Source organism: Natrix helvetica (assembly GCF_964273705.1).
Source record: "Natrix helvetica genome assembly, chromosome: 5".
Taxonomy (NCBI): domain Eukaryota; kingdom Metazoa; phylum Chordata; class Lepidosauria; order Squamata; family Natricidae; genus Natrix; species Natrix helvetica.
In genome coordinates this window covers 149,768,283-149,795,722 of record NC_138551.1, presented here as the reverse complement: position 1 = coordinate 149,795,722, position 27,440 = coordinate 149,768,283, and the positions used below count along the sequence as shown (strand labels likewise).

The 27,440-nt window shown below is 45.8% G+C and overlaps 5 protein-coding genes across 5 annotated transcripts in view; 4 read left to right on the top strand and 1 right to left on the bottom strand.

Annotated features, from left to right (window-relative positions):
- LOC309393114 (uncharacterized protein) overlaps positions 1 to 3,803 on the top strand; it is a 29,560-nt gene extending 25,757 nt beyond the window's left edge. Inside the window, exons 12-14 of the mRNA XM_081954958.1 lie at positions 963 to 1,133; positions 1,936 to 2,007; positions 3,201 to 3,803. Of these exons, the coding sequence (XP_081811084.1) occupies positions 963 to 1,133; positions 1,936 to 2,007; positions 3,201 to 3,302 (345 nt within the window). The 3' untranslated portion in view covers positions 3,303 to 3,803. The remainder of the gene's footprint in view (positions 1 to 962; positions 1,134 to 1,935; positions 2,008 to 3,200) is intronic.
- The window catches only part of MIB2 (MIB E3 ubiquitin protein ligase 2), an 86,086-nt gene extending 64,721 nt beyond the window's left edge, over positions 1 to 21,365 (bottom strand). Inside the window, exons 1-2 of the mRNA XM_081954913.1 lie at positions 21,259 to 21,365; positions 12,855 to 12,983 (exon numbers count right to left, since the gene is read on the bottom strand). The gene's annotated coding sequence lies outside the window, so the exon portion shown is untranslated. The remainder of the gene's footprint in view (positions 1 to 12,854; positions 12,984 to 21,258) is intronic.
- FNDC10 (fibronectin type III domain containing 10) lies at positions 9,659 to 12,846 on the top strand (the record flags this gene model as incomplete). Its single annotated transcript, XM_081955058.1, is given in 2 exon segments — positions 9,659 to 10,297; positions 10,299 to 12,846. Coding segments are annotated over 2 exon segments (867 nt in total). The 3' UTR covers positions 10,527 to 12,846.
- Positions 18,855 to 19,955, top strand: LOC309393140 (actin-related protein T2-like; the record flags this gene model as incomplete). Its single annotated transcript, XM_081955031.1, has 1 exon — positions 18,855 to 19,955. The coding sequence occupies one exon, from the start codon at positions 18,855 to 18,857 to the stop codon at positions 19,953 to 19,955; it is 1,101 nt and encodes a 366-aa protein (XP_081811157.1).
- A 472-nt stretch (positions 21,366 to 21,837) lies between the features above and the next one.
- SSU72 (SSU72 homolog, RNA polymerase II CTD phosphatase) overlaps positions 21,838 to 27,440 on the top strand; it is a 39,889-nt gene continuing 34,286 nt past the window's right edge. The window contains exon 1 of the mRNA XM_081955061.1: positions 21,838 to 22,123. Coding sequence (XP_081811187.1) covers positions 22,044 to 22,123 — 80 coding nt within the window. The 5' untranslated portion in view covers positions 21,838 to 22,043. The remainder of the gene's footprint in view (positions 22,124 to 27,440) is intronic.

Genomic DNA, 27,440 nt, shown 5'->3' with positions numbered 1-27,440 from the left:
ACATTGTGCAAACACCCGTTGTGTTTTGCTAAGAGGGGAGTTGATTAAGGTGTTGTGGTAACCAATCGTGGTTTGACTGGTGAGTAAGAGGGTAGTAAGAGTCGCTTTTTAATTCTGACTTGTTTTCTTTTGAGTAAGTATGGTAGATACAGCTGGAGCAATAGAGAAGAAAGGTGGTGTGGAAATAGAGAATTTGGAATCATTTGAGATGGTTTAGGTATGCCCATACCAGAAGAACTTCCATTACAGATGCCTATTCTATACAGAAGATGGCTTGGCCGACATTTGGCATCATGTGAAGCCTATAAAGACATGCAGAGATAACTTTGACAAAGATATTCAGGTCCTGCTGAGAATAGGAAATGACACCTCAGTCCAATAGGAAAGGTGTGAAAAAGACACTTAAAATAACTCCACTTTGCTTTTATTTAGTACTAGCCAATAACCCGGCATTGCCCGAGTATTTATTTATATGGGGAAAATGTCCCAACCAAACGTAATTTCTAATGTTGGATTTTCCCCCTTACCAGAGGGAGCCACCTGGTGGAGGACTGTGAAGCCGTTACCATGGCAACTCCACTGCGCTGTACAGTAGAACCCAATTTAGGGCAGTACAGTAGAGGCCATTTGAAGGCACAACAGGCTGTATCTTAACAGAAGACACACCCCGAGGTGTGTTATGGGTGTCTTACCCCCATAGTATTTGTCTCCAGAGAGTAAGTCATCTGTGCACCAAGTTTGGTTGAAATTGCTCAAAGCGTTCCAGAATTATGCTGGAACACACACACACAGACACACACAGCCATTGTTATATATATAAATAAGAGGGAACAAAGCTTTCAAGATTCTGATATAATTTCAACAATAAAGTAGTGTTTCTGAAATCCCGGCCAAGGTCCCTTTCCTAGGCTGGTTTACCTCGAACGGCTGAGCCCGTGTCTAAGTGATCCTTCTCCTCTCAGGGACCTAGAGATGTTCCTGATCCAGCTCAGGATCCCAACAATCAAGGGGAAGACGAGTTTGAGGAGGCAGAACTGGAACGACCCAGCTTTGAAGAAAAAACAGATCTGGCCAAACAAGCACACCAGACAAATCGGCCCACTATTGCTGTGACCAAGGAAAAAATACCGAAGGTTTGTTTTATCTCCGTTTAGAAGTTGGGTGGAGGGATACAGAAACCAACGTCGAAGGGAAGGAGTTTGTAGTGAAACCGAGAGCGGAATTCCCCACAGGGTGGGCACTGGGATCTAGAGCAGGGGTCAGCAACCCGCACATGTGGCTCTTTCCACCCTCTGCTGTGGCTGTCTGTTGCTCAAAATATACATCACAACCGCCAATGTGCAACACCCGCCAGCACGGGATTTATTGAGCTTTTCGACCCCTGGTAGGCCAACCATAGTTAAATCCAAGAAAAGAAAAGTTTCAGAAGAAAACAGAATGTTGAATTCAATTCCATATACTAGTTTTGTGGCCGCTCAGTAAATAGTCAGACGTGGGAAGGGTTTTGTGTCTCCCGGTGTTTTCTTTTCTGTGGGAAACGGGTCCAAATGGCTCTTTGAGTGTTTAAGGTTGCTGACCCCTGATCTAGAGGATCCTTGGGAATCCATCCTGAGTTAAATGCCCCAAACTGATTTGGGGGTCGGAGTTTGCCTCTAAAAGAGGCTTCGAGCATTTTCCGATTTAAAACAAATTTGTTAAGAGTTTGAAAGTGGCCTGCTTGGGTTGCTTCAGTTGTGAATAGTTTTGAAGGAGATTTGTTGGTCCCCTCCCCAACAAAATGTTTTCAGCTACGCTGAATTTTCAGCCGCTCTCTAGCATAGGGTGATCCTGAGGCTGCTTGCCACTGGCCATGGCAATCCCACCATTTTAAAGATCTCTTTATTTCTTAGCGTTTCCCTTGACCAATTATTCTTTGGTGTGTGCTTTGTTCCCCAGGGAGCTGATCGGTCAAATAAAGTCGCTGACAATTTAATGGACGATTATCAGGAGGACCAAGAACAGGATCCTGTACGAAACCTGAGGGGTTTTTTCCTGCTTTTTTCTCATAGGCCATCTTTCTGTTTATGGGTACAGGTTTCCTAAGCGCCGATCTGCCTTCAAGCGAGGCTGGTTGCCTAGGGCGAGGGAGGGCCCCTTCCGTGGTTCTTTCCTTCTTTTGCTAGTCGCAGATCTTTTGCTGACAATATTCCCTTTAGGCAGCTTAATATTACAAATCTCCTCAACAATCACCACAAAGATATGAGGGTCAGGCAACAGTGCAGTTTCCATCTCTTGTCAACTCATCATAGTTCAGATCGTCCTTTCTTCTTGTGCTGGCTGGCTTGTGGGAATCATCATTCCCAAAGCCTCTGGAAGACATCAAGCAAGGAAAGGCTAGGAAAGCGAAGCAGCTGGGATCAGCCCGTCCTTGAGAGAGGCAAAGTGGCAAGGAGTGGTGAAGTTGGTCGACTCTGGACACTTAAGAGAAATAAGCCGGGGTCTGTCTGCCTCACCTTGACACCTAGCTAGGATATTTGGGAAGAAAACAAAGGAGATTTCTGCTGGGGGTGTTAATTTGATCCTCTCTGGGATTGATTGGCACTGAATAGAATAGAATAACAGAGCTGGAAGGGACCTTGGAGGTCTTCTAGTCCAACTCCCTGCTCAAGCAGGAGATCCTATACCATTTCAGACAATTGATTGTCCAGTTTCTTCTTCAAAACCTGCAGGGATGGAACACCCACAACCTCTGGAGGCAAGCAGTTCCACTGGTTAATTGTCTTTGCTGTTAGGAAGTTTCTCCTTCATTCCAGGTTGCTTCTCTCCAGATTCGTTTCTAAGCACTGCTTCTTGTCCTGCCTGTCTTGTAGTGCCATGTAACTTGTCCCAGCTTCTGCCAACCTAGCAGTTCGAAAGCATGTAAAAAATGCAAGTAGGAAAATAGGAACCACCTTTGGTGGGAAGGGAACAGCGTTCCGTGCGCCTTCGGGAGTTGAGTCATGCCACAAGACCACGGAGACGTCTTCGGACAGCGCTGGCTCTTCGGCTTTGAAACGGAGATGAGCAGCGCCCCCTAGAGTCGGGAACTACTAGCATGCATGTGTGAAGGGAACCTTTACCTTTACCCAATTCCAGAAGCTATTCTTTGTATGTCTAGCCTCCAGTGCCCTGATCGTCTTTGTTGCTCTTCTCTGTCCTCTTTCTACTTCTTTTCTTCGCAGGAGGACCATGGAGGTGAGGTAGGTGACCCTGAAGAGTTGGAACAGTTCCACCAAGCCAAAGGTCACGCTGGAGATGCTGACAGGAAGGAGGACTACTTTTGACGATGGGCTGGGAGGCAACACTGAGCCCCCAAGGTTGATCCAAACCAAAGATTGTTGCAATAAACCTGGCCGGTTTAGTTGAAACTGCCAAGAGAGGTGGAGAGTTATAGCTCCATCCGTCTTCAGAAGGTCATGGGCTGCCTTGACCAATGGGCTGCCTTGACTATTTCTCCACATCCTATTGGCCAGGGCAGGACTGACATGCAGTGCCAACCTGTCAAAATGCTACCGTGAATACGAACATCAGAATGTCTCTTCGTGGCGGTAAGGAGCTCAAAATATCAAAAAAATGAAGGGTGTTTTTTTTTCCTTTGGAAGACTCCTACTCTCTTACTCTCATTTGGACCACGGGCAAAGCCTGATGTAACACAGAAATGCTGTTAGTCCAGAAACTCTTGTTTCCTTTGGCCCTGTTTCAGATTTACCTGGCCGCCGCTCAGTGCAACCTCGTCACCTTTATATGTATGTACATATATAAAAAGAGAATCCATTTGGTAACAAGCGTCCATTATTTGTCCGGATTTGTTATGGATAAGTAGCGGGGGAGGGGGGGGAACTGTCATCGTTGAGATCATGGGAAGGGAAAGAGAACCGCTGCTGATTGACAAAAGCATAACGTGCAAAGGCAGGCATGTTTATTCGAAATGGATCCGTCCTTCTGCAGTTGACAGTGTGGGAACTTGTGCCAGCAAGCCATTTCACAGTCACTTTTTTTTTATTTTAAGGGTTGACAAATATTTGCATTGCTTTTTTTTTTTAATCACGTTGGGAAAACATTTGCATCTCTTAGCACCTTTGCGGGACAGTAGCTTTCAAAGGCCCAGGCTTGTATCGTTATTAGGTTGGGTGGCTGGGCGTGAGTTGTTCAGAAAGGTAGCTCCCACGAAGTAGCAAAATTAGAGAAGGTTGACCAGCTTATCAAAGAGGGGGATAAAAAATGAACAAACATATTTTCTTTCATTGGTACCATTAAATTTTGTAACACTGCTGGGATAGAACCTGGAAAAAATAGGAATCTCTCCGATCTCTATGGCAATTCCCTGTGCTGGCTGGCTGGGGAATTCTGGGAGTTGAAGTCCACGTACCTCATACTTGCCAAGGTTGAGAAGCTTTGCTCTATGGGCTGGGGAGTATATTGTGCTCTGCTGCAAGGATCCAAACAGGGGCAACGTTGGGGGAAAAAATTCTAGATTGGAACCCAGAACAGGTTATGATTATAATGGGCATGTAGAAAGTAGAAGACTAGCCAATAATATAGTATTGCAAATATTGCATGATTTACCTACATGGTCGAATTACTATGGAAAGCCAAAACAGAACATAGAATTGTAGGGATGGAAGGGACCTCGGAGGTCTTCTAGTCCAACCGCCTGCTCAAGGCAGACCTTATCCCATCTCAGTCAAATGATTGGTCAAGAGAAACCAGAAGTTAAATCTATCAGGGAAATACTTTAAGAGCTGACCAGCTGCTACAACGATATAAGGCAAGGAATGAGTCAGCAAGGTTTTTGGACTGATACGCCTTTAAGAGGCTGTATATAAGAGAGGCCCTGTGAGGGTGTCTCTCCGGGTGTGCTTCCCTGCTATAGTTGATGATTGATTACCTGACTTTGCCTAGTATATGTATGTATGTATTGCTGTGTTGGAAGGCCAACACAGAACATAGGATTGTTGGTACAGAAGGGGCCTCAGAAGTCTTCTAGTCCAACCTCCTGCTCAAGGCAGGAAGCCTTATACTATCTCAGTCAAATGGTTGGCCAAGAGAAACCAGAAGTTAAATCAATATTTTTATTTCTCTGCATGCGAACGTATATTCTCCTCTTTGACTATCTGTCAGGAGACTTTATGCAAATGACCCTTTTTGTTGCTTTTGAGGGGAAAGCAGTGATGCTGCACAGACATAAGAGGCAGGGCTAGATTGGGCTGCCCGAAATGCTGCGAGTTTGGACATCAAAGGAAAAGTGTCTCAAACAGAACGACGTGGGACGGCATCAAAGTTCAACTCTGCAGAGCAGCCAGGCCCTCAGAGACCACCAAAGGATAACGGGAGACGGTGTCTCTAACAAGAGGATGATGGAAAACGCAGCTGGGCTTCCATAAAAGTGTTAACCCAGAGAGAGAGAGGAGGCCTCTCTTCCAAATTTTGATTTAATGCATCCCAGGCCCTGCCTGCCTGCTATAAATAGCGCTTTCCAGATTAATCCAAAGCTAATTCATCTGCCTGGCCACGTTGCAGGCGAGCCACGTTTCCAATTCACTCGGGGGTTAGAGAGATGCGAGGCCTTTCACCAGCTGTCTGATCAAAGCTGACACAGTCTGGAGTCAGGCTCGTTGGCATCGGCCCAAAACCTCCGCTGAGAAATGAAGAGCAAAGGCAGATATTTTTTTCCCCACTTGGATATCACTTTGTCCTCCTCCCTGACATTTGTCTCTTTTATAGGGCATTTGCGGTGGAACCAACAGGCTGAGTCACTGTTTGGAGGGATTTGTTCCGAATTGCTGCCAGCCACAGAAATAAATACCACAGGTAGCATTCAGAGCCACTTTCTCTAGTGATATGTCCTCCGGAGGGACAGGCTGACATTTAGTTTACATTATTGTCCTTGCGTCTCGTACAACGAAATTAAATGCCATCTTCAGTGTACCCCATACATAAGAAGACTATAAAAATAAAACAAAAACACACATCCTTCACCTTCTATATACAATTGAATCGAAAACCCCTGGCATTGCATTAACATTGCTCTGACTATAGAGTAGAATTCAATATAGTTGCTGCTCTGGGATAGGAGCTGTTTTTTCAGCCTATTTGCCCTTTCAGCCTCTTTATGGCCCTCCCAGGTGGGGAGAATGGGAGATGTAGTCCAAACAGCCCAGGTCCTGTCCCAAGTCCCTGGGAGCAGCCATCAAGAGAAGCGCTGCCGAGTTTAAAAGTAATGCACGGTTGAAGAAATTTCCTGGCACTGTGCTGAAGGCAACCCGAAAGGCAAATGGTTGCATTCCTGAACAAAGGTTACAGTTGGAATGTTATAACAGGGTTGCAATCCGTATGCCCTGCAGATATTTTATAATATAACTACATCCCTGTCTGGGGCCAGGGCTAATGGGAATTGATATCCACCTTTGCCAGCCCTGTTTAGGCAGAGCTGCCTTTGCAAGGGACAAATGTCAGCAGGCAGAAAACGCTGTGGCCAGAAACCTGGGCGCCAACCGGCAGAATTAACGAGCTGGTTGTTTCTGGATGAAATCCCAAGGTTGGTTGTATTGTTTCAAATGCTTGGGATTCAGTCGGGTGGAATGTGCTCCCTGAGCCGGTGGTGGCGCAGTGGTTAAGAGTGCAGTACTGCAGGTTACTTCTGCCGACTGCTGGCTGCCTGCAATTTGGCACTTTGATTCTCACTGGCTCAAGGTTGACTCAGCCTTCCATCCTTCGGAGGTCGATAAAATGAGGATCTGGATTGTTGGGGGCAATAGGCTGACTGTGTAAACTGCTTAGAGAGGGCGGTAAAGCACTGTGAAGCAGTATATAAGTCTAAGTGCTATTGCAAAGGGAGGGAGGGAGGGAGGCGCCATGGTGGCATAGTGGTTAAATGCAGTATTGTAGGCTGACTCTGCCGACTGCCAGCAATTTGATCTCCACTGGCCCATGGTGCCTGTGCCACCGAAAATGAGGCCTGGCAGAGGGCTGCAGGAGCCCAAACTCCATTTTTGCTGGCAGAGGACTAGCAAAACAAACTAAAAATAAAACCAAAAAGGGGAAATGTTTCCGCTTTTGCATTTGAGCATCCAAAAAGGGACAGGAAAGGGGAAGGGGAAAGAGAAAGGACAAAGAAAAAGAAGGAAAGATGAAAATACGGGAAGGAAGGAAGGAAGGAAGATTATAATGAAAGGGAGGGAGGGAGGGTCTGAGGGAAGTCCAAAGGTGCCCCCCCGGACACAAGTGATGTTGAGCTCCCCCCCCCCAGTCAAACACAACCCTGATGCAGCTCTCAATGAAATCAAGTTTGACACCCCTGCCCTAGGGAAACAAGGCAAACCTTGGAGAGGGGTGAGTGCGCGCACTAGAGTGAGCATAGGTGTGGACATTTGTAAGTATGTGTTGGGTTTCCCCCTGGTGGACAAGTCACTAAGTACTTCTCAAAAAGGAAGCTGGGACTTTGCTTCCCACCACCTCCTCATAAACTTTCTACTTTCCCCACAAAACTTTGTCCATCCTGCCGAGTTTTTTTTTATTGCCAAAGGATGCTCAGTGGATTTTTTTTTTGGAGGGGGGGAAGCTTATTCAAGCCACCAGTTAGATAAACCAAGGATGTTGGGATGTTGTGAACCTGGCCTTTGTCAACCTGCTTTCTGGACCTTTGGGGGGAAAGCTCAGAATTGAATCCGGAATAAGGGCTTCTTCCTTTTTATAAAGGAAAGGAAAAGGACTGACCTGGCTCTGCAAACTATTATTTTGATCTCACAAGTCTCACGCTGCATCTCTTTAGATTGAGCGGGCTTCTAAATTTGGCTTCCTTTGCAGCCAAGACACCTCGGTGTCCCTGACAAGGTTTTATTAATGTCTTGTTTGCAGAGAGCTGGCTGTTCCTAGGGCAGGCAGTTCCTGCAGAGCCAAAATCTGCAATGGCCTTGCAAGGGCAGGCATTTTTTCAAAGGACTTGGCCCCAAAATAAACATTTCTTTTGCTGTTGTTAGTTGCAAAGTTTTGTCCGAGCCATTGCAACCCCCTGGGAAACGTCCCTCCAGGCCTTCCTGTCCTCTACCATCCTCCAGAGTCCATTTAAGCTCACGCCAACTGCTTCAGTGACTCCATCCAGCCACCTCATTCTCTTCCGTCCCCTTCTTCTTTTGCCCTCCCATCGTTCCCAGCATGAGGCTCTTCTCCAGGGAGTCCTTCTTCCTTCTCATTAAGTGGCCAAAGTATTTGAGTTTCCTCTTCAGGATCTGGCCTTCTAAAGAGCAGTCAGGGTTGATCTCCTCTAGGACTGACCGGTTGGATGGCCTTGCAGTCCAAGGGACTCAATGCAGGAGTCTTCTCCAGCACCAGAGTTCAAAGGCCTCCATTCTTTGGCGCTCAGCCTTCCTTATGGTCCAACTTTCGCAGCCATCCATTGCAACAGCAAAAGAGAGGATCTCCTACAAGCAGAAGTGAGCTCACTGGGCAGTTTTTTTCCCCCCGTTGCCTTCTTCTGCAATGTTTTTGCACCTCCCAGTCTAACCAATAAAATACCAGGCTTTCCTTTGTGGTTTCTCATCCAAGTCTTAACCAGCTCTAACCCTGCTTGGATTCCACCAAACTTCAGAACTTCCAAGGCTGGATTTGAGCAAGGGTGCAAGCGGCTGAGTTCCCACGCACCAAGATTTGGAGAAGGCATCTTCTAGTGGGGTTTTCATTGTCCAGGGTGGCATCTAATGATCCCGAGCAAGTCCAACCCCTTCCACTGGGCAGAAGTAGTTCCTCAAACCCACACTAAGCTTTAACCTTAAACTGTCCTCTGTAGATCTCACAGGTTTCTTAAGAGATCCCTAAGGGAGCATGCATAAGCGCACCAGTGTGCCTACCGTCCCTGTCCTACCATTCCCATTGATTTCTACTCATTTCACATGCTCATGTCCGTGCTTATACTTATTTGTCATCATTTCTTTATACTCTTTCCTGCGCTCATGTCCACGTTTATACTTATACCTGCTACTTCGTACATGTTTGACCAACTACATAAATGAAATAAATAAATAAATAAGTAGCGCCAAGAAACCCAGCCGCTTCTGACAGGGAGAACAATCAACCCAAGGAAAAGAAGTTGCCTTCGGAGGTTGTGGGAGCTTCATCACTGGAAGCTTTGAAGACGAGAGTGGACTGCCATCTGCCAGAAATGGTGCAGGGTCTCATGCTTGCATGGGGGGGGGGGGGGGTTGGACTAGATGACATCCAAGGTCCCTTCCAATGGAATGACTTGCCTTCAAGAGTTGTGGGAGCTTTATCCCTGGAAGCTTTCAAGAAGAGAGTGGACTGCCATCTGTCAGAAATGGTGAAGGGTCTCCTGCTTGGGCGGGGGTTGGACTAGATGACCTACAAGGTCCCTTCCAATTCTGCTCATCTGTAAATCTTCCCAACCCGGCGTCCAAGGCGGAGAGAGAAGGGCGGCGCCAGGAGGCCGGGAAGCGGCTGGCCACAGGGGCGGAGCTGGCCCGCCCTCCCCGGGGCGGGAGGTGCCAGGAAGGTTGCCCCGCCGCATCGTCTCCAAGCGGCCACTTTGAAAAAAAAATGGGCCGGCGAAGGCGAGGAAGGCGGCGGCCGGCGATCGTCCCGCCGCGCTAAGAGAACCAGCCTTGCCCGATGCCCGGGCCCGGCCAGCATGTTGGCTTTCTCCCTCCTGGTGGCCCTGCTTTGCCCGGGCGCTTGGGGAACCGACCCGAAGGCGCGCAAAGCCGGGGGAGAAGGATCGGGAGGAAGAGAAGGAGGCGTCGCAGAGCCCTGGTGCCCTTACAAGGTGCTGAGCGAAGGCGGCCCGGGACGGCTGTGCTTCCGCAGCCCGGCGCTGGGTTTCCACTGCGCTCCAGAGCGCTGCACGGCTCACCGCTCGCCCGGCCGCGCCTTGCTGGCCAACGTGCTCCGCAACGGCAGCATCTTACTGCAGTGGACCTGGCCGGCCGAGCGGCAGCCTCCCCTGCGGGGCTTCGCGCTCTCCTGCTCGTGGGAAGGCGCCTACACGCGTTTCCAGTGCGAGAGCGTGCGGCTCGGCGCCGCCTGCCGGGATTACCTGCTGGCCGACGCGCATGGCAGCGTCCGCTACCGCCTCTGCCTCCAGCCTGTCTTGGGCGGCGGTGACGAGCCGGCGGCGGCCGAGTGCGTGGAGTTCACCGTGGAGCCGGCCGGCATGCGGGACATCGTGGTGGCCATGACGGCCGTCGGGGGCTCCATCTGCGTCATGCTGGTCCTCATCTGCCTCCTGGTGGCTTACCTGACCGAGAACCTCACGCCCGCCTCGGCCAAGCGGGGCAGCTGAGCCCCGACGCTCGGACCTAGCGCGTCGGACCTTCTTCTGCCGCTTTGGGGCGGCGGGGGTTCAGGCGCTGCCTTCCAGCTGGAGAGCGGGACTACAACTCCCGCAAGGTCCCGGCCGGGGCTTAAAGCGCGAATGGAGGCTGAGGCATGCTGGGAGGCGTAGTTTTGGACGGAAGCCGGAGTGTTTCTTGGTCCCTGTTTGGGAAAGAAGGTGGTGACCCCCCACCCCCGCTCCAAGTAAAGGGTTTTTCTTCCACGGAGGATTAGACTCCCGAATCCTCTCTTTTGGTTTGGCAGTCTGGACCGAGATCTCAGGAGGGTAACCCCCCAGAAGATGGCAACCACAAACCACTTTTGTAACGGGGCTCAAAAAACCCCAACGATTTGCCTGGGTGCATCGGCATCCCATCACGTTGCTGGGGAGTTGAGCTGAACTAAGGGATTGAATAGGGACACAGTAGCTCAGCGGGTAAGACGCTGAGCTTGTCCATCAGAAAGGTCAGTGGTTCGAATCCCTAGCGCCGCGTAACGGAGGGAGCTCCCATGACGTGTCCCAGCTTCTGCCAACCTAGCCGTTCGAAAGCACGTAAAAAATGCAAGGAGAAAAATAGGGACCATCTTTAGTGGGAGGGTAACAGCGTTCCATGCGCCTTTGGCTTTGAGTCATGCCGGCTACATGATCACAGAGACGTCTTCGGACAGCGCTGGCTCTTCGGCTTTGAAACGGAGATGAGCACCGTACCCTAGAGCCAGGAACAACTAGCATGTGCGAGGGGAACCTTTACCTTTCTAAGGGATTTCATGTTTGACTTTTTTCTTTTGAGCAATGAGAAAAATTCTAGACTGTCCTACTGAAAGGGGGCGAGAGGGCTGCGTTCTGACTTACAGCTGGCTCCTCACCTGGTCCTCCAGGTACCTGGTGCTCATCTGGGGATGAGGGACAGCTGCTTGTGGGAATGACTTTTCTGGAAAGGCATGCTGGAGTTGATCCGGAGGTAAAGTGCCCTGATGCAGGGCCAAACTTTTCAGTTGACGGTTGGATATAAGCAGCTTCCACCTTGGGAGAATCCGTTGGGAAGGATAAGTAGCCGCAGGGCATTTTCGGTGCAGCGATCGCTGGGTTTGAACCCAGAAGCTGCTGGGTGCACAGGAAAAAGGCTCTGTTCCAGAAACCCTCTTCAAGCTGTCCCAGCCACATAACAAGGAGAAAAAAGCCTTCACCTGAATTTGAATCGATCCGGAAACTCCATTTTGGGATCTATCCGTGCCAGGGAAAATTCCTTGGGCTGCAGCTATATGTAGCAATTTCCACGTTTCCTTGGGTTTCTCCTATTATTTATTTATTTAGTTTGTCAAAAATGTATAACAGGTATAACTCTAAACATGGACCTGAACACAGGAAATGAGTACGAATAAATGGGGACAGTAGGACAGGGACGGTAGGCACGCTGGTGCGCTTATGCACGCCCCCTTACGGACCTCTTAGGAATGGGGTGAGGTCCACGGCAGACAGTTTAAGATTATCTTGCCTTCAAACCTTCAGTAAATGCTCCACTTTCTTTTCTTTTTTTTTAAATTAAGTTTCAGGCTGGCTAGACAAAGATACTGAATTTTCTAGCTTCATCTCAGTGTCAAAAGTGGTTTTATATATACTATATTATATAGCCTTCCGAGAGATGAATTCGAGAAATTGAAATGTTTTTGAGGGCTGGTTTAGAGAGGGTGATGGGTGTTTAAAACATGTGCTTAGATGTTGGCTGTTGCTGATGAGAATAACATCTGGTTTTCCTTGCATCAGTGCTCGGGAGAAAAATGACCGACTTTGCATTGAAATAGTTTAATTCCATTCCCCGAGGTGCCTACTGTGCAATCCTATGCATGCTTACTGAGAAGTAAACTTCATTGTTCAATGGGTTTACACCCAGGTAAGTGTATATTTGGTTACAGTAGTGATCGTTTAGCTAAGTATCCTTGGATACCTATTCATGTGCTTGTGGAATTTAATATATTGATCAACATGGAACATAAATACTGAGCAAAGTAGGCTTATTGCATAAAAGTGGCAATTACAAGTCTGGTCAATTTCAGCTGTAACAAACAAAAGCATTTATTAACTTATGTCCCAGTTTTTCAACTGTCAGGGACCCCAGATGACTAACAGGAAAAGAAAGAAAGAAAATATAAACAATTAAAAACCTGTGAAAATAACATTATTAACATTCCTCTTTGGCTTTAACCTGAGCACTTTTAATATTATTCCCATATCGACAATCCTGACTAATACTGTAGTGTTATGCAATGATCCAATATACTGTGGTTTATTTAATAATTTACGGTTAAGCAGTTTTGTGAATCCAGAACTCTAGCTGTAACTTCGATTTTCAGCGGGGGATAGCTTTTAAGGACATTTTTATAAAATTGCAGACCAGCTATTTGATCTTCCAAATATAAATAAATATATGTATAAAAATGAAAAACTGTTTTATATGTATAAAAAATGAAAATATATTTTCATTTTTATATGTATAAAAATGAAAAACTGTTACCGTAAAAGAAGACAATTAACTTTCTACCGAACGACAAACTGGGGTCCCAGCCGAAGGTTGTCCACATTTCACCACTGTAGGCAGTTTCTTGCTTTGACTTCCATTCTGTGTTGACATCCAAGTTCAAAACTGAAAAGAAATAAAAATAAAATCAGGACCAACCCAAGACATTCCACTGCCTGAAGCATAGGGCAAAAGGCTGGAATAGTAGGAGCGCCACTTGTTTTGTGTGTGTGTGTGTGTGTGTTTTAAAAGCACTGATTCATTCTATAGCCTTTTTATTCTGTCTCCAGATAAAGAGGCTGACAGAATGATTAATAATAAAAAAGGCAGTTTCTACCAGCTAGTTTCACAATCTAAAACAACCCAGAAAGAAAACAAAATGAGAGGAAAGAAAATAAAAAGTCTAAGTTAAATGTTAGAAGCATTCGATAGAACTAGTCTTTCAAGACTTCAAGGCTGTTTAAAGGCTCTGAAAACGGAGATTATGCCACAGCTTTGAATTCTAAGAAGTAAATTCTACAACATTTCTGTGTCGGATTGTCCTTCTCTGCTCTATCCCACCGCTTCTGTGGTAGCTCCAATGTAGCCAGGCTGTGTTAAGCATTATTATGTGCCTTCAGGCTGGATGTTGTCCTTTGCTTTTCTCAGTTTTGGTTCTAAAGGATAACCAAACTCTTCCATTACTGTAGTCGCCTTCACTGGGCGAGTTTGTGCACTTTTAGATTTGATGTCCGCTCATTCTTTCCCCTGGCATTCCCAGTGGAAACGAAGGAATCCCCAACAAATGTGCTACTTGTTTTATTATGGTTGCTGCTAGTTTTTTTTTTTTTAAACAAATGTCTTTGAGGAGCAAGGGTTTTTTTTGTCACCGTGCAACATGAAGGGTTGAGAGCCACATAAAAAGAAGCAGCTCACTGGCTCCCAGGCCACTCCATCAAGAACAAATAAAAGTGGATTAAAAACAGTATACGGGTCAACTTTTTATGTTTGTTTTTGCAAGTGCCTTGGTACAATCTATGTATCTATATCTATCTATATCTATCTATATCTATCTATATCTATCTATATCTATCTATATCTATCTATATCTATCTATAAAGGGCTGTGTTTTTGTGTGTACCAGCATAACTCTGGAACGCCTTGAGCAGTTTCAACTAAACTTGGTACATAGATGACTTACTCTCTGAAGAAAAATACTGTGCGGGTAAGATACCCGTAACACCCCTTGGGGTGGGGGGGTGTTCTGTTAAGATGCAGCCTGTTGTGCCTTCAAATGGCTTCTACTGTATTGCTGTAAGATGGCTTCTATTGTACAGCGCAGTGGAGTTGCCATGGTAACAGCTTCACAGTATTCCACAAGGGGCTCCCTCTGGTATGGGGGAAAAATCCAACATTAGAAATTACGTTTGGTCCGGACATTTTCCCCTTATAAATAAATATCCAGGCAACCCAGAGTTATCGGCTGGTAAAACCATTATTACAGGTTTACAAAAGATAGGGCTCAGATGCATCAATATGGATGTGATTGTTCAAGTAACATATGTACAACAATAATAAGACAAGATGAGGCTGTGTCCTATGTTGGCTTGTGTTGGATGCCACCATCTCGGATTATAATCTTAACTTCCTTTGGTGGGAAGGTCACAGCGTTCCGTGTGCCTTCGACATTGAGTCATGCCAGCCATATGACCATGGAGACGTCTTTGGACAGCGCTGGCTCTTCGGCTTTGAAAGGGAGATGAGCACCGCCCCCTAGAGTCGGGAACGACTAGCACATATGTGCGAGGGGAACCTTTACCTTTATAGTCTTGGGGAAGGGGATGTCTGTTTATGCCTTTCTCTTTGTAGTGATGGGAAAGGGAATAAATGCAGTAATTTACCAGGGAAGCGAAACAGAAATTGACAGATATTGGACAGAGTGATGGCTCTCTGCTCAACAGACCAGCTTCCAAACCTATGCCATCCCTCAAAATATATAGCACCCCCTGCAGGGTTGATAGATTATACATAGCTTAATATATTTAAAATCAACTACCACTGGCAAGGAATTTTAAGCAAAAAAATATATTCCTTATTCACTCTTTTTTCTCTCTTCTGGTTTAAGTGACTGTAAATAACTTCTCTCTCTCTCCCTCCTCCCCCTCTCTTTCCTCCCTCCCTCCCCTTTTCTCCAAATGAAGAGTTTTTTTTCCTTAAAAACTGGGGTGGGGGGTGGGGGAGGAGAGAACAGCCAGGGGGAAGAGGAAGAAAGCACCTTCCTCGCCATATTGACAAATAGAAAACAGGATGGGAACGGAGGTCTATTTTTAAATCGGGTGATGAACACATGTGAGGCAGGAATAGAAATGCAACTGCACCAGACTGATTTCTCAAAGAGCTGTAAATAAAGGTGCACATCCCCCCCCCCCTTTCTCAGTCCTAATTGCCAATTCAGGCATAGAAAAGGGAGGGATAAAAACACAAAAGAGAGGTTGGCGGGGGTGGATTTAGGGGAAGAGATCGAATTGAATCATTGGCACAGAAGAGAACGGCCCTGTGAGGTGGTGTACAATTTTAGACTCTGGTCAGAATGATTGAAAGTCCAACTCTTTTAAGATGATATATATGTCTTATTATTTCCTTGAATTCAAAAACGGTGAAGCCAGCTCTGCTCTTTTTGGAAGTTCTGCTTTTGGTGAATTCCTTCGTTGCTACGTACAGATGGAGGCAGCTTTGCTAGATTGCCTTTCCCAGATAATCTTGTATAGGAAGTTAGCACACACACTCTCCTCCTAGAAAAATGAAATACCCTGGGAAATATTGATAATATAGAATATTATATTTCCCTGGATCAGAAACATGTTTTTATGCAGAAAACGGACTCACTCTTAATAGGCCCGACCTTTGTCAATGGGCCATTAAACGCCCGGGTCAGTCTATTCTACATAACAAAGATCTCCCCCTTCAGCTCGAGGGTGATGGGATGAAGGCATGATAGTATTCGCCCTTTATCCATCTCACTACAGGGCACCTGGGAAGAAGCAATGCTCAACCAAATCTGGACTCAAGACAGCCTAGAGAGTTACCCCTGCAGGGCCCCATGGGAGTCTGACAACCAATCAGAATACAAGATCAAGATTAAAGACCAGAGAGGACATAAAACCAGGGACTTTCAGCATCTCGGTCTTTTTTTCTTCTTCACCCAACATCTGGTGGCATGTGATCCCCCTTTTCTGTTCAGGATCTCAAGCCATATGATCCTGTCCACCATTAAACCACCCTCCATGTTTCCAGAGTCTTTTTCCCCACTTGGAACTGAACCCAGGAGGACATTTCTTCCAACACTTGATTTACACAAATAACATGTCATGGTTTTTTTTTTGAGGTGTGGAAGCTTATTAAAATGAAAGTGGGCATTTGTACATTACTGGAATATATCCCTACCCTCTAAAAAAAAAGCCCATTGAAAATCTTAACATGAAGATGGATACAGTCTAAGACTTTTAACTTTTTCTTTTCTGGGTAAAAGTCTCCGCTGACTAAGTTATCATCCTAGAGAGAAACTTATGTTCCGGTAAGGCAAAGTCCAGGGAGAACAAAGCTAGGAAGGCTAAATGAAGCAAGGCAGAGTTTGTGTTGCAAAGGCTACAGTCCGAGGAGAGGAAATAAGCACCATGGATAGCTCTGGTGCCCAAGCTGTGTAGCTGCTACCTGTAGAAAGTCCAAATGTTGCAGTCGCTCTCTTAAACCCAAAGGATCACCTGGTGGGGCAGGGAAGGGGGAGGTTGATTGGGATGCAGACTAACCTCCCTTTGATTTTGCAAGGAGGTCCTTCTCAACTGAGGGGGGCAGCCTGTCAGCCCTGAAGTCATTTTTGGGAGCATCTTCAGGGCTTTCACTCCGGGCGGAGCTGTGGGAACATAAGGAGGGTAGTAGAGATGGCTGGGGGGGGGGGGGATGTGTAGCCAAAATAACATTCTTTCCCATGGGAGCCAAGGATGCTCTACCAGGTGTTGGAAGGGTGTGGACCAAAGACAGCCAGGAGTTGGGACTGCAACCTGATTGGATGATGTGATGGACATGTCACTTGAAGGGCAAGAATTTTGGGTTTTGATTTGGGTGGGGTCCTTTAGAGTCAGGTTTTCACCTGCTATGCCAATATGACATCCCCGACTAAAATTATGCTTTGAGGAAACTCTAGGCTCAGAGTTTTGATTGCTTTGGGGTTGTTACTTGGAAACCTGACAAGTTGCCTCAGCAACAAATAAAAAACGATCTCTAAGACACAGACCCTCTTAAGATGAAGGCTTCCTGTTTGTTTGTCATTGTGTGTGCCACTGCTCCCATCCTTATTCTGCCAATCACAGCTCCTTTTGGCAAATGGAAGAGAGTCTAAAGTTTATTTACAGCTTCTCTTCGCACCTGTGTGCCATAATTGGAATTGCCAGGGGGGGTTAGTAGGCAAAAGCTAACCCCATCTTTGTTTTGTTATGACTTGCATTCTGCTGGTGCTCAATGCCAAAGCAACGGTCATTTTTACAAATACAGCTGTTCGGCTTAAAGATCCGAATTGAAAGCAGTGCAGGTAGTCCTTGAGTTACAGCAGCTCGTTTAGTGCCCGTTTGAAATTACAAAACGATTTAACGGCCATTTTTCAAACAATGGGGAACTTGCAGCATCCCCATTGGGGATTAACTTTTGGATGCTTAATAGCTGGTACATATTTTATGATGGTTGCAATGTCCAAGGATCACGTGATCGCCTTTGGCGACCTTCTGACAAGCAAAGTCAATGGGGAAGCCAGATTCACTTAACAACCATGTTACGAATTTAACGACTTCAGGGATTCACTGAACAAACGTGGCAAGACAAGTTGTGAAATGGGGCAAAACTCACTTAACATATTTCTCACTTAGAACATAAATTCTGGGCTCAATTGTGGTCAGATGTCAAGGACAACATTTAGTACATCCATCACAATAAAAATCAGGTAGTTCCTTCAACTAATCCCTCCCTCAAAAACCTATGCTTGGAGGGAGCATTTTTTAATCCTCAGCTACCTATATTTCCCAAAGTTAAGTAGATATGTGTGGGGTAAACGCTGCAAGATTTTTGCTTCTGCCTTACAAAGCACAGAATAGACCGAAATTCTTCTCATTCCAAAGGGATTCTTTGTCCACATTAGGTTATGAGTGTCTATAATTCCTGAAGGAATCACGAAGAAAATGGTGTTTTCTAACTAGTAAGCTTGTTTTTGAAGAAAGCTGGGAATCTGGGAATCTGTGGGCTTTGTAGGGATCTGCCAGCGAGCCTCGGTGTTATTAAAAGCTTTAGAGGGACTGATTTGTGCATTTTGCATCCTTTTGAAATCCCAAAGAACTGACCAGTCCTATTTTTTCGCTGGCCAATTAGCTGGAAAAAGAATCCATCCATTGTATTTCTTTAACCCTTTTCACTGGTTTTTTTTTTCTTTTTTTGCCTGGTCCAGGGATTCAAATCTTTGCAACATTTAACTGCCATCTAGCGGAGATCGGCTATTCTCACAATCTGATAACAGGGGAATTGGCGATGAGAAGTCTCAAAAGAGCAGCATAAAAGTTGGGGTGGTGAATCAGGACTGGAGAAACCTAGATTTGAATCTGATTTGGGCCATGGAATCTTATAGTTGGCTGTTTACTTCTTCTTTTCTCATGCTAAGAGTCTGCATAGAGAGAAATTCTCCTTTCATGAAGGGCTCATGAGAACTTCTTTGTCAGCGAGCGTGCACAAATTTTTTTGCGTGCCAAACTGGCAGTAATGCTGACAGCAACCCACCCCTGGGCCAAAAATAGCCATGGTCCAGAGCTTCAGGAGTCTGCCAACTTGTTTGTGTAAAGGAGTAGTGGGGCAGAAGCTGTCCATTTGTGATGTCAGATCCTTAAGAATGTTTTGTTATCTGTCATTCTGAAAAAAAAAAAAAAAAAAAAAACCAAACCCAGATCTAAATCCTAGCATTTGGGCTCTTTCAACAGCAGAGCCATGTTGAATGTCGAAGTCTTGAAAACCCCGGCTGTGATTATTGACAATGGATCCGGGTCTTGCAAAGCAGGGATTTCTGGTGAGGCGGAACCGAAAGCCATTGTCCCGGCCGTGGTTGGTCGTTTCCGAGAGAGACCGGAGGAAATTTATATTGGGGGAGGAGCCCTGGCCAAGAAAGGGGCCTTACTGAGTTATCCTGTGGAACGTGGGGTTATTTCCAGCTGGGATGATATGGAGAAGCTGCTGAGATATATCTACAGGTACGAACTTAAAGTGAAGCCCAGCACAAGGCCTGCGTTTCTTTCAGAGCCTCCCAGGAATCCGCTGAAGAACCGGGAAAAAATCACAGAGCTCATGTTTGAAAGCTTTCGAGTCCCAGCGTTGTACCTTGCGATCCAAGCGACTCTAGCATTGTATACCTCGGCTCGTACCACTGGCTTGGTGCTGGACAGCGGAGACGGAGTGACCCATGCCGTCCCGATTTACGATGGATACTGCTTACCTCATGGGGTATCCAGGCTCCCTCTGGCAGGAAGGGATGTGACGGACTACTTCGCCAATCTCCTGATGGAAAACAACCCTGGTTTAGTGAGCCGGGCCAAGAAAACCATACTGAGGCTCATCAAAGAGAATTTTTGCTACGTGGCTTTGGATCCCAAACAAGAAGCTCTGAAGAAAGTGGAAGAGAACGTGAAGCTGCCCGACGGGAATACCATCAAGATCCATCTGGATCTTTGCCAAGCGCCAGAAATCCTTTTCACACCCAAGACCATCGGTGTCGAGGCACTGGGCATCCATACCATGATCACCAGGAGTATCCACAAGTGTGACAAGGACATTTGGGCTCCCTTATATGGGAACGTGGTCCTCTCAGGAGGTTCCTCTCTTTTCTCGGGTTTGGATGAAAGAATCTTTAAAGAGATTGAGCATCACGTCCCAAATGGGGTTCCCGTACGGATCATAACGCCTCCGGAAAGGTCCTGTGCGGCTTGGGTGGGCGCATCAATTATTAGTAACTTGGTATCTTTTCAACCAATGTGGTTTACACAGGAGGACTACAAAGAATTCGGGGTGGCTGGGATTCACCGGAAATGTTTTTAGGCAGCCGGGATGTCAAATTCCGCTGACGGAAAAAGTAGGAAAAAGTGTTTAATGGAACCAAAAGCAAATTTTTTAAATGCTGATTTGGGAGACGGTTACAATGATTAAAAGTGCACGTGGGACAGTCAGTTGAGCAACGTGTCTCTTGGTTTTGCACAAGGTCTTCATATTTGAATTATTTACAACCGTTTAGTCTTGTTTGAGAAGAGGGGTGGCTTTTATTTATTACTTGAGAGAGGGGTCCAGAGTATGAGGTTTTTTTTTTTTTCAGGCTTCTCCCACTTTTTCTATTTTTTTCCTACCAAGTGGAAAGTAAAAAAATCATAAGATAGGAAAGGAAAAAGGCAATTAAATGTATTCTTAACCTTGATATGTTTAAAACCTTTTTTTTTTGCTTTTGCAATTTTCCAAGTGGCGTATTTTATAGTTGAAGGGCTGGTAAAGTTATATGACAGGCACTGCGGTTAAATCTCTCTGGTTTTTTTTTTCTTTTTTCTTTTTAAGGATGCGCTTGGGGCTAAATTTTAACAAATCTTGGAATGTCGTTGCTGGGAAAGTTTGGGAAAGAAGCCCATTTTTCTAGGTGCACACCAACGCACCAAGCCTATATTGTCCAGGTTTGCCCACAAACAAGCCAGGCACGTTTCAACCTACAGGTTGTGTTGTCCTGATGAAATAAACCATGTTGCATTTAAAAACATAGCTTGTCCAAGCCAGTCCCCTAAACTAACCATGAAGGTCAACGCCACACACTAAGCTCATGTGGGCTTGGTTAGTCAGTTGGATAGAGGCGGTGTGAAGAAACAAGATATCGAATATTAATTCTTAACAATGGCATTCACACAACATGCTAGTTTGGGTCAAGATTGAATTTGAATCTTTTTTTTTAAATGGTTTAACATGATCTTCTTTTAAAGATCCCATAATCCCTTGCAGGGCGGAGTCTGGACAACTGAATGGAGCTATTAGAGGGTTTACTGGCCAGATGCCTTTCCTGTCACCAGAACAGAGGTTTTTTTTCCCAAGCAGATACATTCTCATTGTGCCCAGAGAGAAATATCTGCCTCTACCTAGGATCGAACTCACAGCCTCCTGATTGTGAGGCAAGAGCTCCGCCTCTAGGCCACCACACCACAGCCATGGTTTAACACAAATATAAATCTGGGTTAGTTGATAGGCCACTTAATTGTCCAAATGTAGAAAGTGGGGTGATTTTCATGACTGGAGTAAGCATCTTGTGTGAATGTATTGAAGAGAACTCAGCTTCACAGTTGACCTGTGAGACCCATAACTCTGGGAATACCTAGCCAGCATGGGAGGTGTAGTCCCCGCTCCTCTGGGAAGGCCCTGTTCGAATCGAAAGCCTGTCAGGAACCTTCTCCCCGCTTTTCAAGAGTCCATTTCTTGCGTTTCCCTGAGGTAACAGCAAAGGCTCGTGGGAAATGTATTTCATTCGGGCGGGGAAAAGACCGCTTCGGGCCGAACCCGCGACGCTTGCCTACAAATCCCAGCATGCCTTGAGCCGAAACGACGGCGGTTAAACGGATAATCCAGGGCGCGGTGTGCTCCGCGGCCGTTAGGGCGGCGCTGTTTCCCCCGCCTTTTCCTTTTATGGAGCGCCGGAAACGGCTTCTTAGGCAAGTATTGGGAGTTGTCTCCCCTAATCCCGTTTCTCCTCACAACAGACCAGGCCTAACGGGTTAAAAAAGGATTAAAAAAAAAACCACACACACATACCCCCTTACCTCACTGAACTATAACGAACGAGAGGGGAGATTGGGCGGCCGCTCCGCCTCCTCCCCCCTCTATGGTTTGGCCAGGCGGACGGCGGAAGTGAAGGGACGGCGGATGTGGCCGACACGTAGCTGGGCCCCGCCTTTTCCGGTCTGCGCGGCCGCCATTTTATTCGTGTGGGGAAGAGAGAGAGAAGGAAGAGGAAGCCGTCCTCGTCGTAGCCGCCGGGAGGAGCAGCTGCGTCTTCCCCGCCGCCGTCGGGAGTGTCGCCGTGGGCCCTCACCCCTCCCCAGCCCCTACTCTCTCTCTGCCTCTTGCCGCGGTGGGGGAGGAGGAGCGCCCCGCCAGCCAGCCATGCCCTCCTCGCCGCTCCGGGTGGCTGTGGTTTGCTCCAGTAACCAAAACCGCAGCATGGAAGCCCACAATATCCTCAGGTAACGCCACGCCTGCCCGCCTTCCGACGAGGACCACGCGGCCCTCTTCCCCCTCGAGAGAAAAAAGGGATGCGGGATTGAAGCGGGCAGGGAAGAGGCTCTCATCGTCCTCCCCGGCTTCTCCATATAAAACACGACGCCATTGAAACCTTGGGCTGAGGAGATTCCTTCTCCTTAAGGCCGGCAGGAGGAGGAATTTATTGGAATTATTATTATTATTATTGTTATTATTGAGTGGCCAGCAATGGGGGTGTTGAATCATAACCCCCAAATATTTGCAGCACCCTCCCCAAGGCCTGGTACCCTAACAAAACGTGTTTTTGGTTACTTATTAGAATTCTAATATATTTATATTTATGACTAGAATTCTAATGATTAGAATTCTAATATATTTACATTTATGACTAGAACTCCAATTATTAGAATTTTAACGTATTTATATTTATGACTAGAATTCTGATTATTAGAATTCTAATATATTTATATTTATTAGTAGAATTCTAATATATTTATTACTAGAATTCTAATTATTAGAATTCTAATTTATTTATATTTATTACTAGAATTCTAATGGTTAGAATTCTAATATATTTATATTTATTATTAGAATTCTGATGATCAAAATTCTAATCAATTATATTGATTAGAATTATACAGCTCTTATTGCTTTAGGAGCTAAGGGTGGGGTACATAGATTCCCGCCTCCTCCTATTTGCCCCACAACAACAAGCCTATCAGGTAGCCAAGCTGGAAGAGTCCCTGGCCTGAAAGTCATCCATTAGGTATGTATTGAAGCTGTGTTTCATCATGCTTTGCTAGCTGCCTCTGCATAAATTTAAGATTCTTTTTTAAAATGCACTCAACCAACTTTTTGCCCCCTTGGTACATCTCAGATGCTTCTGGTTCAAATCTCCATTCTCCCCCATTTCTCCTGCATTTGGATTAGGGAAATGCCCTAAATTCAAAGACCACACAAGGGAGTGGGGATAGCAAGGCAAACTCAACTCCTGTTCGGTCCTCCCTATATTGCTTTATTGATGGCCAACAGTACGGAGACAGCTTGCTGTTACTTCTTTCGGTGATGTGTTTTTAACTCCCTAGTCAAGATTCTGAATTAATATAATCCATTCAGGGGCTGACCCCACTGGCCTCTTTGTGAAGTTAGCTTAAATGCTGCTGCCTGTATGGACGAAGGTAAGACTCCCTGGATTTGAATTGAGATTGTGGTGGTTACACAGGCACGTCCATGTGTAGAAATTAACTGCCCCTCCCCAGGTGTTTCTGATTTCTCTGCCTTCCATTTTCTGGTGGCCTCTCCTCCAAATAATAATCTGATCTGACTCTGCTTTGGTTTCTGGATCGGCCACAAATGTCTAGACACTACCACAACTTCTTTTATCTCTGTGTTTCCTGAAATTCCGCACTTCTAGATCTGTTGCTCCATCTCCCATCATCCCCAGCCATCCATTGCTGCCTAGAATAGTAGTGTTAACAGTCCATGGTGAAAACTCTTCTAGACTCTCAGAAATGCTGGAAGAAGAAAATGATATCTTGTGTCAGTTTATATTTGCTTTCAAGAAGTATTTTGCTGAAGAGTTATATTCTCCCTTGTTCTATTAGAGACTTATTTGGTGCCTCTTTAAAAAAAACACTTCCTGACATGTAATGGCTGTTCAGTTTTGGGGTGGAGCTTCCTCTAGCATGACATGATGATTATGGCCATTTTAACTTGTTCATTAGAGGAGAGAGACAGATTTAAAAAAAAAACCTTTTCAGCTGGTGTGTTTAGGGAGTCGAAAGGTACATTTAGTTTTAAAATCTTGCCAGGTTTCTTTTCAGTCTTGACTCCCCACCCCCCACCCCAGCTCTACCATGTAAATACCGATTTAAAGGAGAAGGCACTCTTGTAAATTAAATACCACTTCCTTCATAGAACTTGTAGTTCTTTCCTTTTCAGATTCATATCTAGAGCCAGATATTATTCTCTATTCTCAGCCCCTCCCTTCTGACACAGTTGCTTCAGTGTTGTTCAGAAGGTTTCCTGTGCTGCTTTCCTTTTACAAGAGAGCTTGAGATATGTGCTAACCGCAATTTAAACTGAGTCACCTAGAAGGGGGGGGGGGCAAGCACTTCAGACTCTGAAATTACAAACCATTCAATTTTATTTTTTGGTGACATTTTTTTCCTACCTCAGTAAAGACTCTACAGTCCTTGATGCTGTCTCAGCTTAGTTGTATGCTTGGATATTTGGATGATACCTACCCAACTAGGTAACATCGTGAAATATTTGCAAGCAAACAGCCAAGCTCAGCACCATGGGCTCCACAGTTCAACTCTGAGCTACAAATGTTCCCTTCTATTGACATCAGTAAGGATTGGGCAAGTGAAAGCAATGCTGGTTTTAGTTGGAAGAGGAAAAATGAAGGGTGGGAGGGATGGAACGGAGGATAAATAGTCCTCAACTTACAACAGTTCTTTTAGCGGCTGTTTGAAGTTACAATGGCACTGGAAAAAGTGATTTGTGACCGTTTTTCACGCTTATGACCGTTGCAGGATCCCCATGGTCAGGGGATCAAAATGTGCTTGGCAGCTGACTCGTATTTATAACGGTTGCCATGTCCCGCGATCAAGTGGTCCCCCTTTTTGTGACTTCCTGACAAAGCAAAGTCAATGGGGAAGTCACATTTACTTCACAACCCTGTGACTAACTTAAACTGCAGCGATTCACTTAACTGTGGCAAGACAGGTTGTAAAATGGGGCGAGGCACTTCACAAATGTCTCACTTAGCAACAGAAATTTGAGACTCAGTTATGGCCCTAACTCAAAAACTGCCTGTGGTTTGGAGAAGGGCATAGCTAACTAGAAACCTAGACACGCTTGCTTAAGCAAAGGCAATTGCTTGTTTCCCAAGCTTCTCACAGCCTACCCAGAGTCAGCTTCTAAGTTAGGACAGTGGGAGGAAGACCCCGTAGGTGGTAATTTACAGACCATTTCGCTTTTCCTGTTTTGGGAGAGGTGGTATTGTCCCTGAGATTCTCCAAGCCGGATTTTATACCAAGCAGATTTGTTTTGGCAGTTTTCAGGAGCTCTGGGCATAAATGCTTGGCATATCTCTCCGATGTGAATCACTTAAAACAACCACGTGACTCGGTCAGCATTACATAATTTTGCAACTGGTTCATTGGGTATTTGGGTGCCAGCCTTTGAAACCCAGGATCCAATCTATTTCTTGCTCTCTCTTTGTTTTGTTTCATCCGAAAACTCTTCCTTTTTCTCCTCTGAAAATGCACCGTTACAGTCAGCAAAATCGGTTCTGCTAGAACTTCTGGGCATTCGCATAAGCAAAGGCGCCTGGGGGCCGATTTGTCACCACAGATTTACAGTGAGGCTGCCAGTAAAATAGCTGTAGATGATAGAATGTGCAATTATATTTTTTTGAAGAAATGCCAGCAGAAACAGATCACGTGGAATATATCCCTGTGTATGTTGGACTTCCCAGTCAACACTAGTCAGGAAGTAGCTCTCAGCAAGGAATGGCTGAGGGTTCCTCCCCCCCCCAAGTCATCTATTGCTATTATTCTCATATTTGCTTCATTAAATTGCCTTGATATGTGATCATAACCAAGTGACGTGCAAGTGGATTGAGGGAAATGAGGAGAGGTTAGGAAACCTACAATTCAGAGGCCATAAGACCTGTTGTATGTGTTTATTTTTGAATGTATATCCCGGGCTGTTCAGCTGTTTCACATGGAAACATTCAATGAGGGAACAGGGATCAGCGTTAGCCCCTTTCAAATATTTCCCTTCCCAGTTGTGTTGGACTACAGTCTTCATCGCTCCCTGCTGGGGAGAATTAAATTCCCAACACATCTGGAGGGAAAACTGCCATGTTAGAGAAAGCTGATCTAACACCTTGGCTTAAAATAATTCAAAACGGCAGAATAACCGCTTCTGAATAGCGACTCTATATTTTGGTGGGTGGATGGGCAGAAACTCAGGAGAGATGCAGTAGCCTAGAGGTGGAGCTGTTGCCTCACAATCCAGAGGCTGTAAGTTCGATCCTAGGTAGAGGCAGATATTTCTCTCTCTGGCCACACAGAGAATATATCTGCTGGAAAAAACCTCCGCTCTGATGAAGGAAGGCATCCGGCCAGTAAACACTCTGTTAGCTCTGTTCAGTTGCCCAGACTCTACCCCGCAAGGGATTATGGGTTAAACGAAGATGATGATGGGCAGAAACTGTTAACTTTTCATAAAGCTCTTCTACAGAATCCCTGCCTCTGACTTGCCCCTCCCGTCTTCTAGTGCCATCTGCCCAAATTTAGCAGGACTCTGTGCTTCAGAGATAAGTTGCCAATTCCTCTAAAAATCCCTCTCCCTTATTCTTAGATTTGTTTCTGGACCCGCTGTGAGTTGTTCACTGCATGTCCTGGCCAGAATCTGAAGTGTTTGCCGAGTTTTGATACACACATCAGTGTTTTAGTCTCCTGCCAGTCCTTTTGGAGTGACAAACCAAAAGAAGATAATGAGACTTCCCTTAGATGCTTGTATCAAAGTCCAAGGGGTGGGATGAGATTCCTGCTTGTTAGTCTCGGTTAACAAGCCACCATCTCTCATCCTACCTTGAGAAAAGCGGCTTAGTTTGATTCATCAGGATATTTCAGGCTTGGCCCTTCCTTAGCTGCAGGGCTGATGATTGGTTGCCTTTAATGGTATCCACCACTAAAGGCCCTCATTAACTCAGTTTCTGGGCGAGGTCTTTGAATGAAACTGGTGCCAGTGACTGCTTGGCTCAAGAAAAAAACAGATTGTCACTGCCTGCTTGTTAATCATTATTAGCTGACCACTGCTTGTCCAGTGATGTTTGCCCAGTGAATTCCCTTGTTTGAGGAGTTGGCATTATTTAAGAGCAGTTAAATCCGGTTTTGTATCTAGGACGCCTCCGTCCGTCCATGTAAACGTTGAACAATATTGCTAACAATTCGGAACAGCTCCTACAAAGACCCATCTGCCTCATTTCTGACCTAATAAGCAAAACGGAAAATAGATTAATCCTCGATTTACGACCGCAGTTGAGGCTAAAATTTCTCTTGCTAAGTGAGACGTGTGTTAAGTGCGTTTTTGCCCCATTCGACAGCCTTCCTTGCCACAAGTTGTAAAGCGAATCATTGCAGTTAAGCTGGCTTCCTCGTTGGCTTAGCTTGTGGAAGGCCGCAAAAGGGGATCACATGACACAGACGGACAGTGCAGTCGTCATAAATATGAGTCACTTGCCAAGCGTCTGAATTTCAATCATGTGACCATCGAGATGCTGCA